Source organism: Natrix helvetica, assembly GCF_964273705.1.
Source record: "Natrix helvetica genome assembly, chromosome: 9".
Classification (NCBI taxonomy): domain Eukaryota; kingdom Metazoa; phylum Chordata; class Lepidosauria; order Squamata; family Natricidae; genus Natrix; species Natrix helvetica.
In genome coordinates this window covers 17194717-17206924 of record NC_138560.1, presented here as the reverse complement: position 1 = coordinate 17206924, position 12208 = coordinate 17194717, and the positions used below count along the sequence as shown (strand labels likewise).

The 12208-nt window shown below is 46.0% G+C and overlaps 1 protein-coding gene across 3 annotated transcripts in view; it reads right to left on the bottom strand.

Annotated features, from left to right (window-relative positions):
• Positions 1-12208, bottom strand: part of STPG1 (sperm tail PG-rich repeat containing 1) — a 47412-nt gene that overhangs the window by 17924 nt on the left and 17280 nt on the right. For all 3 annotated transcript variants that reach the window (XM_081961992.1, XM_081961990.1, XM_081961991.1), the window contains exons 5-6: positions 9995-10171; positions 1008-1119 (exon numbers count right to left, since the gene is read on the bottom strand). In XM_081961992.1, the coding sequence (XP_081818118.1) occupies positions 1008-1119; positions 9995-10171 (289 nt within the window). The remainder of the gene's footprint in view (positions 1-1007; positions 1120-9994; positions 10172-12208) is intronic.

Below are 12208 nucleotides of genomic sequence, written 5' to 3'. Positions count from 1 at the left end.
CCGCAACTATCAATGGTCATCAGTCACTTTTTTCAAGACTCTTGTAACTTCAAACGGGTCACTAAATGAGCTGTTATAAGTTGAGGACTACCTGTATTTACAGTTAGCTAATACTTTTTATTAGGACCAATAGAAATTACGCAAAGATACACCTGAACTTTTTGAGTTCTTCAGAACTTTTCCTGACCATCGAATTGAGGCTAGAGAAGAAACTGAATTCAAGAGTGAGTTGCACGTTTGAAACATCTGGCCTCTATTCTTGGCCTTCCTTCCATTTCTTGCCCAGGAAAGTCTTCTGATTATTATTTTTTTCATAGATCAAAGAAGCATTAGTTGCTGTGTTTTGCCCCTAGTGAAAGGTACCTTTGAACAAACATCCATTACTTGTAATAAGAGCACCAGTGAAATTCATTTTTTTTTACTACCGGTTCTGTGAGCATGGCTTGGTGGGCGTGGCAGGGGAAGGATACTGTAAAATCTCCATTCCCTTCCCACTCTGGGGACAGCCAGAGGTGGTATTTGCAGGTTCTCCAAACTACTCAAGATTTCCGCTACCAGTTCTCCAGAAGCTGTCAGAACCTGCTGGATTTCACCCCTGAATAAGAGTGAAATCTTCCAGCTTCTTGGGCAAAATGTGTTTTTAGGACTACATCTGCCAAGCAATTGGATTACAGGGGTGAAAAAAAGTCTGCCATTCTTTCAAAGAATTATTTCAGTTTCTAAATAACAGACTGTCCATGGAAAGCTAAGTATTATACACAGCCAAGTAGAAAAATGTTAGGAAAATAGAGCAATTTATTTCCTTGTTAAATTTATTGTTTTTCCCCAGCCTCTCTCCTTCCCAGGTCATTGCTAAGTGGAAAATCATGTGGCACAGGTGACCAATTAATAATTTTGATACACATATCATATGCATAGCATCTTTATTGCCCTGCCCTCTTTACAGCATGCATTTTATTTCTGTCATCCTTTTGAACATTATACAAAGAAAGCACATGTTTGCTTACACGGAGAAGGCACTGGTTCCTTGCTGCTACATGACATGGTCCGTTTTGTTTTGGATGAGAAGACCGACTTGGCACCAAGTTTGTCGTTCTGTTTGCAAAGATCCACTGCAACCTGGAAATGCAAATCTGTGTTTTATAACAAGCTGATGTTTCAAGTGTCATTAGATTGCTTTTTAATTGGACATTAAATCTGCCTACTTCCAAAACAGTGGTGCTTTGTTAATTTCTCTGCCTGAAGTATTGCAAGCACATCAGCCAAATAATAGCCGGCTGAAATATGTGAATGCTATTATTTTAGAGTAAACTTCAGTAACTAGCATGAAGATCCATCTTTATGGCATGGCCTTTGGTCACTGTGGGATAAAACTCTCTCTTGTACAGTTTTTTTAAAAAATAATGTATTCCACAATTTTATTAAAACATAAACTTTTGTACGCAGGAATGAAGTTGTGCAAAATCAGGTACGATGATCTGTGTTTTAAAGCAGTGTTTCTCAACCTTGGCAGCTTGACAATGTCTGGACTTCAGCTCCCAGAATTCTCTAGCAAGTGGCTGGCTAGGGAATTCTGGGAATTGCAATCCATACATCTTCAATTTGACAAGGTTGGGAAACACTACTTTAAAAGGATTTGTTTTGGTCTACATCAGGGGTATCAAACTCAATTTCATTGAGAGCCGCATCAGGGCTGTGGTTGACTCGGGAGGAGTGGTTGGGCGTGGCCGACTGGGTGGGTGGGTGGCAACCGGGTGGGCATGGCCAGCTTGACGCCACTGCCCAAACTGCTGGCATGTTCCTCTTCGCATTTGGTAGACCAGGCCAAAGCCACGCTGCCCTGATCTTTCCTCTTCATACTGTGTAGGCCAGGACGGCCCCGTGGCCTGGGTCTGACCACATTCTTGGCCAGATTCGGCCCACAGGCCTTGAGTTTGACACCCCTGGTCTAAATGATCTCCATGGTCTATATTAACAGAGGTCAAGGGCAGAAACAATTTCTGTTGAATTGCAGCTTTTATAATATGTTTTTCCCCAGATTGCATGCACCTGTTTTTTTTAGCCAGCACAAATAGATAAATTAAGGGCTCATTATCCTGTGGTGAATTTTGCACAACCCTGAGGGAAAGGTGTAACTGCTGGATCTACTTTGTAAGGAATTCTTTGTCTGGAAACTAATTACCCTTTCTAATCCATAAAAGACTCGGGCAACAAATCAGCCTACAAATAAAAGATCGTGCATTGGGACACAGAGGACATAATTGGGACTTCAGAGCCCCGAGAGGTTTCCGCCAACCTGGTGCCCTCCAAGAGATTAGAGAGATGGGGATGGTAATCCAATTCACCTGGAGAACATCAGAACGCGGATTCTTCCCAGCAGTCTTCTCTATGTGGCACTGAGCATCCCTGCTAGACTGCAACTCCCATCCCTCCTGGTCTCTTATGGTAATCTAAGAGCTCTGATGCAAGCTAATAACATCTTCTTCACTCAGCAAAAAAAAAGAGAGAGACAATCCCACAAAGCCTAGCTTGATCTGGGTGCATTGCACATGCCAACAAAATATGACAAAGGCCAATCTGATCCAAAGTGAATCAGCAGTGTTAGATTGGGCAATGGATAGGCACACACAGGCTTAATGGTAACAACAGCTCTTTATCAAGTACAACAAGTAAGAACCATCCAGCGAAGGTTGAGTCTGACAGCAGCCCTTTTATAGGGAGCTGTCAGACCCTTCGACCAATAGGATTAAACCTCTGTTCCCGCCGAAACAGAGGACCTTGGTGGAAACCACTGAAGTTAGAGCAACTATCTAACAAGCAGCATTGAACGCTCATATCAACCAGGGTCTTTGGAGACAACCAAAGCAGGCTTTTTATTAGTCCAGTGCCTCAACTCTTCTCTCTGTGCAGCCGGTCTGGGGAAATGGAAGAGGGAGTTAAGACATTTGGAGTACCTGATGATGCTGTTTGATCGTTCTCTACTGAGGGGACCCAAAAGGTGTAGATTCCCAGCCAAAGCACAACCCAGGTTTAAACCCACCTTCAGCTGTGCATGCTCAGTAAGAGATCTTGGGCCAAGCCATCCTTCTCAGCATAGCCCAGAGGTGGATTGCTCCCAATTCGGACCGGATTGGGCAAACCAGTAGTAGCAGCAGCGGGAGGCTCCGCCCACCCACTCAGACGCTTCTGCACATCGCTTCGCTCACAGAAGCGTCGCATGCGAGCACGCCCGAACCGGTAGTAAAAAAATTGGCAACCCACCACCGGCACAGCCTACCCTACAGGATTGTTCTGATAGGAAAAATGAAAGTGTTCTATTTAATGAATAAAGAGTGAATAAAGAATGCACAGAAGAGCAACAAAAATGATTAGGGGGCTGGAGACTAAAACCTATGAAGAACGGTTGCAGGAACTGGGTATGTCTAGTTTAATAAAAAGAAGGACCAGAGGAGACACGATAGCAGTGTTCCAATATCTCAGGGGTTGCCACAAAGAACAGGGAGTCAAGCTATTCTCCAAAGCATCTGAAGGCAGGACAAGAAGCAATGGGGGGAAACTAATCAAGGAGAGAAGCAACCCAGAAGTAAGGAGAAACTTGCTAACAGTGAGAACAATTAACCAGTGGAACAAGTTGCCTCCAGAAGTCGTGAATTCTCCAACACTGGAAGTTTTTAAGAAGAGATTGGATGAGCATTTGTATGAAATGATATAGGGTTTCCTGCCTGAGCAGGGGGTTGGACTAGAAGACCTCCAAGGCCCCTTCTAACTCTAAGAATTATGACTTGAGCTTCTGTACGAAAATGGCTCTGTAAGCCCAAAACCAAACAAATAAATTGGACAATAGAGAGAAACTCCAAAGAAAATATTTTGATTTGTTTTTCTTCTGTTGTTCAAGCTTACTTTTTTTTTTTTAAACCTCCCAGCCCACCCGGAGCTCCAATCTAATTCTCTCCCTTTATCTTCTTGGGCTGAACCTCTGCTTGAATACATGCCGCAAACATGAGTCCTTCATTTCTTCCCGCTTGGTCTCCTCACCCATGGCCATAAATTATTGTGCTTGCCTTTTTTTTTAAAAAAAATAGATCATTTCCTGTTTGGCTTCTCCAAAGGTTATGCATTACAGCTAAGTCTCAAAGTAAATCATGGGTTAGTGATTAACTCAAAGGAGGATTTCTTCTTCCCAGGAGAAACCTTCTCTATAATATTCAGTTTCAGTTAATATTTTTATTAGGGTGGGCTGATGATAACCATTGGCATCCTTCAGTCTCAAAAGACTATGGTATCGTGCTCTGGAAAGAGGTCAAAGCGGGAGTGTCCTCTTCAAAGCACGAGGGTAGATTAATATGGAGGACAGACTGTTACCCAAACAGCAGATCCTCCCCCCCCCCTTCTCCACGTCGCTGAAATAGTCCCATGGAACGGCAGAGCGGATACGATTGGTTCCAGCTGCATCGCAGGAGTTGCCAGAACGTGGTTGTACACAGTCACGAACTGCTTCCGGGACTCCGGCTCCAGATATCGCCTCGAGGTTGACTCCTGAAGCCTTTTCCAGTAGTGGATAGAGCCACAAGAGAGTGGAGGTTTGTAATCAGAGTTTCCCTTCTCCTAGAAGATGGTTCTGCTGCTTTATCTGCCGTTGGGGCGTCGAGCCCTCTTCCGCCTTCAAAACCGTTGACCGTCTTCTCCTGTAACCCCGGAAAGGGGCCCTTACGAGGTGCTCCCAGCCGGGCCAACTGGACCATGGACTGATGATAAGAAAGCGATGAATTGCAGGGAATGGCTTTGGGCCAAAACTGAGAGGGGCATCATAGAGATCAGTTGCCTTTTCTTCAGTATCATTCCATCATTCATTCATCTTTCCATGCTTCCCACCAGGTAACGGGTGAAAGCCACAAGGTAGACCAGGCTACACAACTCATGCCAATATAGATCAGATTTGCTTCAGTAGACTATAGGCCAGCTGTAGTAAAAGAACCTTGCAAGTCTGGATATGCTTGCCCCTTACTTTCCTTTATCCTCAGGTGACCTAAGGAGGGACGTGACTTTTTTCTCAAGTGCTTTTCTTGGCCTGGGCTGAAGCTCCTCTTATCTGACCATTGCCTTAGTAGCAAGTCCTCCTCCTCTTGGAATTTAGGCCATTTTACACCCAGCAACATGAACTGTTCACACAACGGGATTGCTTACTGTGGGGAAACTGAGTCATAGTGCCCCAGAAGCTAAGGCCACCCCGGAATCATAAGGATGAAGGTGCTGGCCCGCAGCTACGTATGGTGGCCTCACCTGGACAGTACCGTTATGGAATGGGTCACATCTTGCCAGCCTTGCCGAGAATCAAGGCCAGCACTACCGTCAGCGCCAGCATGAGAGTGGGAGACACCCAAGGCACCGTGGTCAAGGGTGCATATTGACTTTGCGGGACCATTCCATGGACAGACATTACTACTCATGGTTGACGCATACTCAAAATGACTCAAGGTGGTGCTCATGAAGTCAACCAACTCAGACGCCGAAATCCGAGTACTCCAAAAGATGTTCACAACCCACGGCCCACCCGACATCCTCGTGTCAGACAATGGGCCACAGTTCACGGCAACTCAGTTCAAATTCTTTTTGGTAAGCCATGGAATCCACCATGCACTAATTGCACCATTCCACCCCACTGGCAACAGCCAAGCAGAGAGAATGATGCAAACAACAAAAGAGGCGCTGGCACAAATGGGACCAGGGGACTGGCAGGTGTGAATAACAAAATACCTGCTAGTTCAACACATCACGCCCAGTGCCACGGCTAACCGGAGCCCAGAAGAACTACTAATGGGCCACTGACTAAGGACTAATCTGGATAGATTGCATCCGGACTACTCGGCAGAGGTCCCCACAGACTCAACCAGTAAAGTCCGAACATTTGCCAGAGGCGACCGAGTCTATGCCCACAACTACACGGGCTGCCACATGTGGATGCCGGCCCAAGTCATAGAAATAACCAGGCCACGCTCCTATCGCGTGGAGCTAGAAGACAGCAGGGTGTGGCGCTGCTAAATTGATCAATTACAGAGTCGTCTCAAGGCCTCTGCCCACCAACAACCAGAAGGGACAACCATAGTGGGAACCCAAAGGGGCAGGGCAGGGTGGGGCAGGGTGGCACATCCACCCCACAGAACTGGACAACTGATGGGACGAATACCTGTGGAGCTGACTTCCCCTGTATTTGTAGCACCTGCCGCTGAGGCTCCACAGCCGCCGCAACCGATTCCTGAGGACGACGACTCTGTCCAGCCACCTGTTTCACACGCCGGTTCTTTGGAAATGAGGGGAGAACCAAGCAGGTCAGAACGGACCTGCAACTGGCCTTCAGATGATGAGACTCTACTGCCACCGCAAACAAATCCTGTGGAGGACTCCATTCAGTTGCCTGCTCCACACGCTGACTCTTTGAGAATGTGGGGAGGATTGTGCAGGTGAGAACAGACCCGCCACCGACATGCGTACTTACAGGATTACACCTGTATCGTAAGGACTGGAGACAGAAGGCTCCAGCTAGATAGGGAGGGGTGTTACGTATGCAAATACGAAGTTGAGAGTCTTCACTCTGGTCGGTGATTTACATAGGAAAATACTTTGAACTGATTGGTCAACGGCTGACAGCTCCCTTTAAAAGGAGCGCGCCAGCCAGCATCTTTTGCTACATTGTAGCAGTGGTGCGTTGCAGGCAGTACACCCCGGTACGGGCGTACCGGTGCCTACCCGGAGCACAGGGTACTGTTCCGTTCCAGTGCTCCGGAGAGCCCATCCACCCACCCAAGCTCCTTACCTGTATTTGAGCTCTTCCATGCTTCCGTGCATACGCACGGAGAGCATGGTGCCTGCGTGACGCTCCGCCGAGCAGCTGGAGCATTGCGGAGGCGCCGCAAGAGATAAAGTTGCATTCGCACACTGCATCTGTGTGCACGTGCGCTGCTCACGTTTATGTGGTGGACGCCAGGCCCCGTTGCACCATACCAGTTGCAACGGGATCCAGAACCCACCACTGCATTGTAGACTATGAGCTGAATAAAGGTTACTGTTCACTTTATGTGGCTTCACCTCCATTCTTGCTCACATTCTAACAGAATCTCCATCCCCTGCCCTTCCCTTCTCAGGCCAAGTGAGGACTGAGTGGGAGGGAAGTACGAGGGCCAGGCCAGCCAGTGGTGAGTTCAGCCGACAGGAAGCCACAGCAGGGAGACGAAAAAGCCGTGGATTGCCGACACCCATTGCTTCAGCCTGCCTATGCCACAACTCCTCCCCCCTTGCCACAAAAGCACTATTACCTCGTTCCGACCGAGGGCTGCACTGCTCCCTCACAATGCGGCCAGAATGCGGCCGCGCGGGTGATTATGGGGAGTACCAAGTACTCCCATGTGACACCTCTCTTGCGCGAGCTGCACTGGCTCCCTGTGGTCTATCGAGTGCGTTTCAAGGTTTTGATTACGATCTTTAAAGCGCTCCATGGCTCAGGACCTAGTTACCTGCGGGATCGTATTCTGCCCCATACATCCCTACGACCCATCCGCTCGCACAGAGAGGGACTTCTCCAGGTGCCGTCTACCAGACAGTGCCATGGGGCGGCGCCTAGGAGCAGAGCCTTCTCTGTGGTGGGCCCAGCCCTGTGGAATGACCTCCCCCCGGATATTAGGACTACTACTGACCTCCGCTCCTTCCGTGTCAAGCTCAAGACCCACCTTTTCCAAATAGCTGGCCTGGCTCGACCATAACTTAGTAACGCTCCTGATGGGTTTTTTAATTTGGTAATTTTATTAGGGGATTTTAAATTGTGTTTTTAACTGTCTTTCACTTAAGTCCATCCTCCTCCATGCACATATGTATATGTCTCTGTTTTTGTATATATGTTTGTCTTATGTGTATTTTTATCTGCTTGATTGTACGCCGCCCCGAGTCCTTCGGGAGAGGGTTGCGGCTAATCAAATAAATTATTATTATTATTATTATTATTATTATTATTATTATTATTATTATTATTATTATTATTATTAATGCATCTCCTGCAAAGTTGCAAGTTGCACACACCTCCCTCTACGGCAGAGATTTTCAGCCCCACCACGAGCTGCCTGGCTGGTCCCATATTTCAGAGCTCTAGTCACGGGACTGGCCCATTGGTCATCCCGGAGCAGTTCCTCCACCCAGGTGCGCCGCAGACCACCAAAATTTGCTCGTGGACCCGCAGTGGTCTGTGGACCACCGGTTGGTGACCTCTGCTCTACATTAAGACTTCACACAAGCTATTCTGGAACTATATTGTACTGTACACCCTTCTGTTCCACTGTTGATTAAGACTTTTTTTAGGATCAGCCTCACCAAAAACATTAGCCAAGCTTTCGAGGTCTGCAAAATTTCTTTCCTAGATGAAATGCTACTAAAAATCAGGGTCAGAGAAGATGTAATGCATATGTACCCAATCATTAGTATCGTGGTACATAAAAAGTGGAGTAATAATCTAGAAACTAGTTTGGTTGCTCCATTTACCCTTGTAGATCCCTTGCAAACCAGGAGAGATCAGGCTTAACTGATCCATTCATGACCTGATATATCTATTTCCTATAATTCACCTCTGTCTCAGCTCTTCACTACACTGTATTTATATATATATATATATAAAAACAGAGCCACCCATTCCAATTTCAGACCTGCAGCTCTACTTTGTTTTTTTTGTTTTTGTTTTGGAGAATGCTGTTTCTAATTATTCATTTGTTTCTAAATGTAATGCAATGGAATAATTTCCTATCTCCTGCAGTAGGTGGCATCACTTAATCAACATTGGCTGGCCTCAAGAAACCTTAACATTGGACTGAGTTAACATTGGTTCACACACATCTCTCTTGAGAAAAATCAAGTGTGCCTTGACCAGTAGTGAAATTCATTTTTTTTTACTACCAGTTCTGTGGGCGTGGCTTGGTGGGCGTGGTGTGGTTTGGTGGGCATGGCAGGTGAAGGATACTGCAAAATCTCCATTCCCTCCCCACTCTGGGGCCAGTCAGAGGTAGCATTTGCCAGTTCTCCAAACTACTCAAAATTTCCACTACCAGTTCTCCAAACTATTCACAATTTCCACTACCGTTTCTCCAGAACCTGTCAAAACCTGCTGGATTTCACCCCTGGTCTTGACCTCTCATTGGTATTAATGAATGGGTTTTGATGCAAATGTGCCAATGCAGTGTTTGTCAACCTTAGAAACTTTAAGATAATGGGTAGGGGAATCCTGACAGAAGGTTGATAAACACTGCCGTAACGAAACCACGCCTTCAATGAGGTAGAAGTGAGCAGCTCGCTTGGTGAGCTTCAATTCAATTTCATTCTCCTCCATCATTTCCCCAACTTGCCTCTTTCCAACCTTGACCTAGGAGATGATTAGGCTGAGCCCGAGAGATGAATCAAATGCATCATCAGTGTCCCTTCACATTCACAAGAGATCTAACTCCAGCCCACCTTGAATTCTGTTGATGTCTATGGCCAACTCGTTTCGACCATTAGTACTTCAGATTCTTATAGAGAACTTTAGCATACAGTAATCCTAGATACAGTAGATAGATAGATAGATAGATAGATAGATAGATAGATAGATAGATAGATGGATGGATGGATGGATGGATGGATGGATGGATGGATGGATGGATGGATGGATGGAGGGATGGATGCATGCATGGATGCATGCATGGATGCATGCATGGATGCATGGATTGGATGGGTAGGTAGGTAGGTAGGTAGGTAGGTAGGTAGGTAGGTAGGTTGGATGGATGGATGGATGGATGGATGGATGGATGGATGGATGGATAGGTTGGATGGATGGACGGACGGACAGCCAGACAGCCAGACAGCAGACAGACAGACAGACCTGAACTTCCTGGACTACTGATTTCCTGTGGTTGACACTTTTGAAGCCCTGATTGGCCTTCTGCTCTCCACCATCCTTCCCTTGGGGCTATATGTCATTTCTTACATTGTATTGGTTGGGGGCTGGCCCAGTCTTTCTGGCAATCTTCCTGGTGGCGAATGGTGGATGAAACATGCTAGAATACCCCAAGCTGAAGTCTTTCTTGGAATGAAGAGTAGGTGAGATGTCATAGGCATTGGAAGCAGGATAGTTGGGGATTCTCTGGTGAGCAATCCGGACGTCCTGCAAAGGTTGCAATGAAGTGAAGCTGAGTAATTTTTAGGTATACCATTGGGTCAGTTTTACCAACGTCCCTACCCCGAAAAGTTCATTTATGGAATCCTCGATGCACTCTGAGCTTGGCTGTTTGCTTGGAAAGATTCCTTACCCATCTGGTGATGTTACCTAGTCAGGTAATGAAATGTCTGCGATCAAAGAACCAAACTCAAGAGAGCATCATGGACTCTCTTCTATAACGCTATGCATCTCTGATTTTTTCTCTACATTGCCAGTTAAATCTAAGACAGGGGAAGGCAATCTTTCAGTGACAGTGCTGCGTTCTATGTTATCTTACTAAGAATTTCAGGAAAGGTGGTGCCAAAAGGTGTTATCTACAGAAAACCTAAGGACAAACTTTGTGTTCATTTTCATGGGAGGGCTGCGGGAGTATCGTATTTCCTTTTGATTTCCCACTCACATTTTTATGATAAGATTGCCATCTGAACAACAATTTTCATCCCAATGAGAACTCTCTTCAACTCTTCCCTGGGGTGGTGACATCACTGCAAGTTGATTTATGGCATCATTTTCACATCGCAACTCTTCCTTGGACAGTGCTTGGTGTGATGACAGCTGGTATTTATTTGCCACTGCAGTGACAGTTTGGACATATTATCCCCGCGATGACGTAAATATCAGCTCGCACCACATTAGTCAGTATTAAAATGTACCATGTGATTAAAATCTCCTCAGAATTAAACAAACTGGTATACCGAGTTGGTTAAGAACGTGAACTCCAAGAGATGAATCTGGCTTAAATGTCAGCTCAGATGTATTACAGCGGGGGTGTCAAACTCGATTTCATTGAGGGCCACATGAGGGTTGCGTTTGATCTCGAGGGGCCAGGGTGGGTGTGGCCAGGGTGGGTGTGGCCTGCTCGATGTCATTTGTGTCATGGGCGCCTGTGGTGGCCCAAGCACTCTACCCACAAAAATGGCCTCCCGAGCTCTATTTTTGGCTGCAACGGCCTCCTGATGAAAACAGAGTTCAGAAGGACCCATCTACGTGGTTGCTAGAAGCTGAGGTGGACTTGCTGGCATATAATCAATCAGTCAAGAAATCTCTCAGCATGTACTTTTCCACTCCAAGATATCAAGTTTCCAGAGTTCATATTCTGACATATTAAAAGCACAATTTGGAAAGATGTCCGATGCAGAAGAAAGTGGAGCAGAACTCTGCTTTTCCGAAGTATATTTATAGGGCAGTCTTGCAAAGATACATTTGAATATTCCCACTTAGTAGCATAAAAGGGTTGGGTAGCCACCAGCAATTGTGCTCCAGGGTCGTACATGTGTGATCTTCAGAATAGTAACCAAGCCGTAGTTTGTTCAACCATGGTTTAGTGAATAAATCACAATTGGTTTCACAAATCCACTATGATGTAACCTCTAGTTTATAAGTGGCTGACTTCCCCAAACTTGTAAACCACCCTGAATCACTTAGACAGTGAGATGGGTGGCGTATAAATTTAGTTAATAAATAGCAATAGCACTTAGACTTATAGACTGGTCACAGTGCTTGTATAGCCCTCTCTAAATGATTTACAGAGTCAGTGTATTGCCCCCAACAATCTGGGTCCTCATTTTACTGACCTCGGAAGGATGGAGGGCTGAGTCAACCTTGAGCCTGATGGGATTTGAACTGCCATATTGCAGGCAGTCAGCAGAAGTAGCTTGCAGTACAGCACTCTAACCACTGCGCCACTGTGGCATATACAAGCTATTGCAAATAAATACTTGCAAAACTGAAGAATTTAGTTCTTCATATTTTAGTTTTGATGTGCAAATCCCGTTTTGGACAAGCAAGGATACATCTTTTGGGGCTAAGGTTAAGATCAGAGTTAGAAAAAGTTGATTCCACTACATTTTAAAGCAGTGTTTCTCAACCTTGGCAACTTGAAGATGTCCGGACTTCAACTCCCAGAATTCCCCAGCCGCTGGCTGGGGAATTCTGGGAGTTGAAGTCCAAACATCTTCAAGTTGCCAAAGTTGAGAAACGCTG